Genomic DNA, 9,687 nt, shown 5'->3' on the forward strand with positions numbered 1-9,687 from the left:
ATCTCTCAAGGGTCCTACCCCCATCCTAACATTTTATTTACCCATAATGTACTTAAAGAAATTGTTACTGCTAATTTTTACATTTTCAGCCAACATTTTCTCATACATCCTTTTTGATGTCCTACTTTCCTGTTTCAGTCAATTTAAATTTTCTAAATTTATGATGCTTTTCTTTGATTTTATCTCTTAAAGTCTTTGTGAGCCAATCTGGTTTTTTTACTTGCAACTACTCTTTTCTTTTTATAATGAATATGTTTACCTTGAATATTTAAAAATCCAAATAATTCAGCTGCCCAATTCACAACAGATAATTCTTATCATATCTATAATATAAAATAAGAGCCTCATCTTTTCAGTTTGCTAAGATATTGCTCATGTAATAAACACAGTGGCACCCCACCCACCTCTTTCCACTTTTGGAAATGCTCCCTTACTTCTATATATGACATGAATAACCAATCGGAAGCTCAGAATGTCCCTCTATTGGCTTTCTCAACCATTTTAATGGACTTGGCGCCATTTCTTTCTTTTGAACCAATATTTCAAAGCAGTAGGATGTGTTTTTAGTGTCTGCTCAAAATTTCATATTTTTTAGACTAAAATACATCTTAGTTACTAAACTTTATAAATTATAGTGGAATTCTGTGGTATTAATGTAGTAATTTATGATTTTTTAGCTATTCAAATGTATATATAAAACCTAAAAAAAATATTTTGTTTCATATCCTCCACATGCAAAATTTTAAAGTCTTAGCAACTGACGTAAAGCAACAACTGAGTACAAAGGTCATAACTAGAAGAGATAATTGTTTGATTTACTTCTTTATTTACTGTTCTATGTTTAGGAAAAATTTGTTTAAGAACTTATTTCAAAATAGCAATAATCTATAAACACATATAATGTATAATAATTGAAATGTGACTGTATTTTACAAAATGCTAGTCTACCAAATTCATGACAGCCAAGACAAGTTACTTTGCACAGACCAAAAGTTAATTTTGTTATTTGATAGGGTAACATGAGTGCACGTGAGCTGCGTCATTGTAATTTCTGTATTATTAGCCAACCCATACAGAGATTATTTACTGAAAATAACAGATAAAATATAAAGTTTTTTCTTAAGAAATGTTTGATAACTATCTCGACATTATAAGGATTTCACATGTGAAATTTCAAAATTTTCTGATGCATGAAAGTGTTTTTAATCTTAAAATGAATATTACTTTGCATGATAGATAGCCAACATTCGAAAAGAAAAATAGACATGAGAAAAACATTGCTTTATAAACCTTAAGACTAAATAATAAAATTTGATATTTTGCATCTGAAAGCATTGTAATGTTTACTGATAATATGCCAAATTTTGTTAAGATTTATTTGCCTACTAGTTATCGCATGAAAAGTATAACAAGCACAATATGGTTATGAGGTCGTCCGACGGGCCTAGCCTGTACTGAAAGAGTTAACAGTTGAAATTTTATCTAATTGTAATGTCTGTATGTCTGAAATTATAATCACTCATAATTATGACTTCATTAAAAGCTGAAATCTTAATCTCATTGTAAAGTTTCTCATTAATTTAATCAGTATCATTTGGTGGTATGTAACAAATTCCCACTAAAAGCCTTTTCCCATTATATCCACTAATAGAAACCTAAATGGATTCAATCTCCTTGCTATTATCTTTGATTTCCTCAAGTTCAACAGGATGTAACTCACATTTTACATATAAAACCACTCCTCTTTAATACTATATCCCTATTAAATAGCCTGTAACACTGTACTTCAAATAAATTTCTGTCATCAAAATCATCTGTGTTTAACCATGTTTCAGCTATTCCCATTATATCAAAATCCTCCATTCCTACCAGTGCTCTAAAGTCATTTATTTTATTTCTTATACTTCTAGCATTACTATACTAACAATTAAGTCTATCCTTATAACTATTTTTATACTCATTTCCTACACTAAATGATTCTCTGCCTCTTATTCTTTTTGCATTTAGTTTTCCTGGCCCACACCACTGTCTAGTCCTAGTTTAAAATTTCCCTTACAGTTGAGGTAATAGCCTTAACAAACAAGCCAGCCCCTATCCTATTTAAATGTAAATTATCCCTTCTTCCACTGTACTGATTCCTCAAGTCCAACCAGCCAATCTGCTTATCTTTACATAATAACCTAAGCCCAGCATTTAGCCCTAGTGACCTACTTATAACTTCAAGCACCACAGTTAATTCTGAGCAGTATCCCTGATCAAATTAAGTTATTGCCTCTTTCCTTAAATGCCTTCATCAACCCTTTATACTTATTAATTAGCTCCTCTGATCTACCTTTCCCTACATCATTAGCCCGTACATGTACCACAAAAACTGCATCTCTGGATATAAATTGGCTAATATTAATAATGAATTCATTTATCCTGTTATACATAAACTATTTGGTACTTTTTGTATTAGTTCAAATTATTGTAATCATTGATGCTTATGTATGTCTGACTGTTCATCTACAGTAGTGTGAAATATTATTTCATTGATGTCAAAAGTTAAAGTTTTGTGATTCATATTTTGATTCCCTGTGAGAAAATACTTATGCTTGGTGTTAATTTTGACCACTTACTGTATCATACAAGTAACACTAAGTTGTTGTTGTTGGTTATTAATATACATACAATCCAAAGTAAGTGATTGCTGTACAGATAAGCTGAAAATAATTTGTAAAATATATATTTTTTGTTAATATTATTTTAGTATATCCAATAAAATCTCATACTATCAGTTTAAGATTCGAATATATGATTATCAAATGTCTGTTATATGTATCCTAATTAGCTTGTAAACACGCTGCAGAAAGCCTAAACTCTTTACTTGGGGTTTCAGTAATTTTGCTTATTTATTTATTTCAAGTTTTTAGGCTAAAATAAATATGTAATTCCTTTTTTTCTCACAAAATACCAAAATGTAAAATCATGTTGAGCTGGTAAAACAATTTCTCTTCCACTGCTTTTGGGAGTATTGAAGGGCGTTATCAGTGAAACATTTGTTATGAAACTTATTTAAATAGAGAAATATTTACCTTGAAACATTAATCTATAAGAAAGTATTAAATATTATGATTGTTACATGCAAGTTTATTGCATGGAGAGATTGCAAAATGAAGTCTTTAGGTGAATATTTGATATGAATTATCTTAGTATCAAACTGTACATCTTAAAACATTATATTTATTCTCACCATGGAACTTGTATCCAATTTATAAATCCTACATTATCATATAAGTAGTTAATATAGAGCCATATTCTTACAATGATGCAATATTCTATCTAATATTCTTTATTTTTTCAGGAACTTTCATCAGTCTCAAGGTGAATAATACTTAAATTGGTGAAACATGTGATAATATATCTTATCTTAGTACATCTACTTTGTTGTATGTTACTGTTATGAGTATTTTTGCTTAATACTAGCACTAATGTGGCTGGTTGAGCTATACTATTTCAATGTATTAATAGACATTTTGCTTATATCAATTGTTTATGGGACATTAATTTAAACAATCTTTAACCAGCTAGTGAAGCTTTATCTGGTGTATGCTTCTGTCATTGAATCCTTATGTTTTATATGAGAACTTATCAAGTTGCCTGTATTAAATATTCACAAAGTTATAGTTGGAATGGTATTCGTGCCAATCATTTGTGAGATGCAAACTCTCTAAGCTACAAAATATTCCCTTAATGGATACAACATATGATTTTATATCATAATAACAGTAATAATTCTAATCACATTATTCCACTGCTGTTTACAAGGCCTTTTGCTTGAAGCATAGTTCACCAGAGTGAGTTACAACAATCAGGGCATATTTCTGTTAACAGCTACAAGCATTTCTGTACAATACTTCACTACTGTTTTTTGTAATGTTTATTATGCACAGTTGATTTTTTTTATTATAACCCTGTTTACAAAAAACTAACATTTTTTATTAGTCATTATATAGGAAATTTTCAATCCTGTGACATTTACTTAGTTAAAAATATAAACTGGATTTTACGTTGACCTTACCTGCTTGAGTGGGAATCAAAGTGTGCAACCAACAACCTTTTACAGAGCGCCATTCAACAGGGTATTATGTATTTGATGTCAGAGTTATCAGTTATTAGTTTTACTTTATGTTGCTAGTTTATCATAAAGTGAAAAATAACCTAAATGAAATGTTTGCACAATTTTATGTAGATACATGTAGTAAATTCAGAACTATAGTCAATATTCATATTCCAGTATGGGGTCAGTCTAATTGACTGATCCCATGCACATTTGAGCATAGGTGTACTAAAAATGTTTCTCAAAAGAGTGTTTGTTTTCCTGAGAAAATTATCTTGTACTTCAAAAAGTAGCTCACTTTGTTGTAAGTCTGTTTTTATGTTATTCATCTCTGTAAGCTTTACTGTAGAATAGTTGAGAAAGTTATAGTTTCATTAATATGTATTTTTTTATTTTTTGAACATTATTTCAGATATATGTTCATATTACTAATATTTCCTGTGTCAATCATCATAACTTTAGACATATGTAAGAACGAAAAAGATAGTTGATCGTATAATTATCCATTTAATTTATTAATTAATAAAATCTGGCATTCAGTAAAAACAAGTGAACACAAGCTAGAGCAAAGATGGTAAATCTTTGAGAAACCAGCTGTTGTAAGCATGTGAAGTGGTATTTCTTCAGTTTTTGTTATAATTATTATGTTTATACTTCATGTATCTTTCCTATGTTGAGATGTCTGTTGAGATTGTTTATTCATGATACCAGTTCACATTCTGTTAGAATTAATTGTACATTATTATCATAGTCAGGGATTGAAATGAATGTAACTCATAATGCAACATTCCATAACGTTTTGCATTAATCATGTTAATTTGGGCCAAAGGTAGCAAATAAGCCAACATTAATGGAAGAATATATTATTATATTAGTAACGTTAGGCCTGTGAATTGGCATGTCAGTTTCACTATTTGGCCTGATGTGAGCCACGTTGGTGAGTGTACTTTTACCAGCTGCAAAACCATATCTCAAAAGATTCGTTGATATTATAATCAAAATCCACAGTGATCATCCAAGTATCATTGTCATATCTTCAAGATTAGGCCTAAATTATTTCCAATGCTATCTGTGTGGGAATGTTTTGTCGATTACTTTCGTGTGAATAGTTATTAAGTTTGGTTATATAGTACCATTACTAGATGGTATTGTGTAGTGCCAAATTATCAATTATATTTGAATACAGCACCATCCTTCAAATGAAAGTCATTTGACTTGCCTCATAACATGCTTCCAGAGTCTATTTCTGTTACTAATAAGTCCACAAAAGATTCTCACAAGCTATTTAATAACCTAATATTTATCCCCAGTTGATATAATGGACTAAAATGCTGCTCTTATCAAAACATTAAATAGGCCTACATCACGAATGTTTCCATGTAAACAACCCACACGGGAATAAAAATAAAAACTATGCATACATCCAAAATAGATCATTTATATGGTGTCACAGTGTGCACCTTTTTCAAGGAATTAACTGATAAAGTATTGTTTGACTTATAAACTAAATTACAACAGACAATAATTTATTGATTTATAACAAAAAAAACAACTTAATTGGGATTTTTTTCTTAACTTATGAACAATAAATGCAAGTAAAATTAGGTCCATGTTTTCCATAAGTTAGAATGCTTTCTATCTCATGAAGTTTCCCGCATAACTAAAGGAATATGGATGGATCATGCATTCCCTATTGGGAAAGCCAACTAAAAAATATGAAATTCTTCAAGCAAAGTTAAATTCCTCGGGAATGTGGGAATGTAATATTTTGATCCTTGATAGTGAGACAAAATAATTGACACTGTGTGGCATTGAGGTCTTCACTATAGCATTTGGTCATAAGTAAATAAGTTGGTCAGGTGTTTTGTCAATAGCCAATAAACTAAAATAAAATGGATGAATGATAAGCCAGATCCTCAAGAACATGAAATTTTAGATTTGATATTGGTGAAATACAGTAATAGCTTTTAATTATTGTGAGTTATAATTAATTAGAAAGTTTGAAAGTGTTGTATTATTAAGTAGTTTTTGTGATAACTTACAACAGTTGGTTTTTTTTTTCTTATTTTTTTTTTTCAATCTTTTTTGTGTCAAGATTAGATTATCAAATTAGAAATTTGAAGTTCAGTTTAGATCATTGTGAATGTCAATGCCTAGCATTTTTGGTTTAGGAATATATTCTGTTTAAATTGTGAAAGTTGTAATAAATACTCTCTTATTTTTTAAATCTTGTATTAATGTTTTGGTCATTCTTAGTGTAGAATAAAATATTAGTTTCATGCTAGCTGGCCAGATCATAAGGTATAGGAAGGAAAAACTGTTTCATTAGCTACAAATCAACTTTTTTAGGATTACTAACTAAAAACTTGTGGAGACAAACTTGTTGTCAAGCTTGTATCACTTGATGTAAGTTAAATTAATTTCAACTTCAATCTTCATAAGAAATACAAAAAATGTTGTGGTTTGTCTTAAAAGTCCATAGGTTATATAATTCACTCAATAGTATACATGAAATCTTAAGCTAAGCCAATTGTACAGGTTTCTGTATCCACTGCTTGAAAAAAGTTGCACTCCAAGAAGTCCATACAGAAACACATGCATATACTAGCTTGAGACAAAAACAAAGGTTGCAGAACCTGTGAAATAGGCTTAGCATATGGTTATGACTTTGAAACATTCAGTCAACTCGGGTGTGATTAAATACATGCAGAAACTGCATAGAAAGTTAGAAAATAATACACAAATATACCTGAATAAATATTTATTATATACTAGTTATGAAAGGGTGAAATTCATGACTATTTCATTCATTATGCTCAAGTTGTCAAGACAAAATAGATAAGTACTTCAATTGTTACAAGTGATTTTCCCTTCACAAATCCAGAATGAATTTGGTTTTTAAATTTCGTATATAACTGACTGTGGATAGCTTCTGTTGCAAAGTGGATGCATATTTATGTAAGTTTCCAGCTCAAAAGAGATGTTACTGGAAGCTGATGGTTTTGTCACATGAATATATTAATATATTTCCATCTAAAATAGCACCAAAAATATATTACAATTTAAAGTACAGTGTTATTCTTTTTAATGTTTGAATGTCAAACATGACTTGTAAAAGCTTTTTGAGTGAAATTTTAATTTTCTTCTGTTGGAGATTTCTTGTCATAACATCATTGAAAAGTTTCATTAATATTTCATAAACACTTGTCCTATATTACAAGATACTTTGACATTTGTACAGTAACATAACTATTATTCATTTCTCTTACTGTTCCTAGAGCAATGAACTTGATGACAATCAGAAAACAGCTTTTGACTGGGTCAAAGAAGGAAGTTGGGATAAATTATATACATACCTGACACAACCTGGTTTTAATATAAATGAACAGGATTCAGAAGTAAGTCAAATTGTGCATGCTCACAAAACTGTTCGATTTGTACTGTTATCATTGTGGTTATTAAACAGTGCATTTTTATAATTTTTTTCAGTTTTGAGTGATGATAATAATAATTTTGTATCTTGTAATTTTATTTTTTATTCTACAAAACAATGTATCTTAGATACTTTTATAAACAATGAAGATTAATAAAAACATTAACAAAGCAGTCTATTGTTAATCAGTTGCAGTCACCTCACAATATTGCTCCATAATTTCATATATTAAATTTAGGATTAAAGAATCATCACCTTTGTCAACTAGGTTAGTAAGGTTTTAGCTCTTTCTTATTTTTTTTTAAGGGAATGACACTCCTTCATTGGGCATGTGATCGAGGACACACTACTGTTGTGAAAAATTTGTTGCAGCATGGTTGTGATGTTAACTGTCAGGTAGAGTATTCTGTAAACAATTTGACAAACTAAGGTTATAGGTTGGCATTCTGTATCTGTTTCTTTTTGTAATTGGTAAGAAATGTTTTAATTTTTCTGAACACATGAACTTGGCCTCATAAATATAGAAAAATAAGAATATACATTTGGATTATACTACAGGAAATATAACACTGAAAGACGTGTATAGCTTTATACTAAATGTAAAGCATGAACCTTTGAAATTTGATTTCATCTTATTCTTTTGCCTGCAATATTCTATTTTGATTTTATATAAACATAAATCAGGTCAAATTTCACCTATACTTTGGTATGAAATATATTAATAAATTAAATATAATGTCACCAAAGTGCCTAAAATAGTTAATTGCCTCAGAAAAAAAAGTTTGGCGATTGTTTCAGGATCAAATTTGGGGCACCTATACTACTTTGGTCTATGCAACAACATGTGCTGCAAAAAGGTCTTCATGCCTTTAGTGTCGAGGAAGTATAGCCTAGGTTATTAGACAGTTATTACTTCTCTATCATGCACCTTTATCTTTTACACATACTTAGTTTTAGGTAGATTTAACAATAAAAAATGAGTGTTTCAACAAAATTACTTTAATTTATATTCAAATAAATTTTGTACATAAACTAATGTTGCATACCTGCATCAAATAAATTTTATTTCAGAAGCAGAACTGTGCAGAATTAACAGTCAGTCAAATAATGGCTGAAGACGGCTTGAATGGGTAATGAAGAAAAACTTTAATATAAGTTTAACATAACCGCAAATGTACAACGTTTCGACAAGGTTTTGTCATCATCATGTATATTTCTTATTTTCATTAAACTAATCATTACCGTGTATTATTATTTGCTATCATAATTTATTCTTGCATTAAATGCAAATGTATTTGTTGTAGGATGAGTATGGACAGACAGCATTACACTATGGTAAGTTTCATTTTGTCTTTCACTTATTAAATTCTTTGTAAAAACGTGATCAAAATGAAATTTAACTAAGTATGTAAATGTTACTATAAAAATAATTTACTTATAAGTTAAAGTTTCAGGCGTTAGTAGAAATTCATAAATTATCATTTAGATTTGGTATACAAGATGTCCCAGATGTCTGGACCCATAGGGAAAATAGACATTATATTCTTAGAGTTTAACAAACACATTTCTAATGTCAGTTGTATATATTTCAGGAAAGAAAATACCCTGATGGCACAGTATAGCAAGAATTGATATGTGTATGGCTGTTAATGGCATGCAATTTGAATAAAAAATAAATTGTGTATTTTTTCCTATGGGTTGAGACTTCTGGGACACCCTGTACATGTACATACAATTTTGGACTTTTTGTATTTGGAAGTTTGGAGAGTAGATTATAATATAATTAATCAACTTTTATTACATTTCATTAAATATTTATCTTAGCTAGCTCATGTGGACACTCTGAAGTTATTAAAATCTTGTTAGACGAAGGAGCCAAACAGGATCTTGTCGACTCAGATGGAATGCTTCCGAGACATGTTGCTTTTTCTGAAGATGTAGCTAAGCTTATGGCTCCCTATTCTTAACACAATTATATTGACTTTTTAATATATGGATTCTGATATTTATTACTATATCTCTAAACAACATAAATTGAAATGTGTGCGAGACTGACCTAAAAGAAGTTGCTTATGGTGTGAAAAACATTAGAAAATATCTATTAGATGTGTTTCTTGATAAAAGAGTTAGCACAAAGGATCGCATATAAAGTGTA

The 9,687-nt window shown here is 29.6% G+C and overlaps 1 protein-coding gene across 2 annotated transcripts in view; it reads left to right on the forward strand.

The window, feature by feature from the left end:
- Nucleotides 1-9,687, forward strand: part of LOC106474368 (acyl-CoA-binding domain-containing protein 6-like) — a 33,654-nt gene that overhangs the window by 17,063 nt on the left and 6,904 nt on the right. Inside the window, exons 5-8 of one of the 2 annotated variants that reach the window (XM_013935059.2) lie at nt 7,378-7,497; nt 7,839-7,928; nt 8,837-8,867; nt 9,357-9,681. In XM_013935059.2, the coding sequence (XP_013790513.1) occupies nt 7,378-7,497; nt 7,839-7,928; nt 8,837-8,867; nt 9,357-9,499 (384 nt within the window). In that variant the 3' untranslated portion in view covers nt 9,500-9,681. Of the gene's footprint in view, nt 1-7,377; nt 7,498-7,838; nt 7,929-8,836; nt 8,868-9,356; nt 9,682-9,687 lie in introns of those variants that run through there. The other variant, XM_022402678.1, reaches the window with a different exon arrangement.

The sequence above is a fragment of the Limulus polyphemus genome, unplaced genomic scaffold (genome assembly GCF_000517525.1).
Source record: "Limulus polyphemus unplaced genomic scaffold, Limulus_polyphemus-2.1.2 Scaffold7127, whole genome shotgun sequence".
Classification (NCBI taxonomy): domain Eukaryota; kingdom Metazoa; phylum Arthropoda; class Merostomata; order Xiphosura; family Limulidae; genus Limulus; species Limulus polyphemus.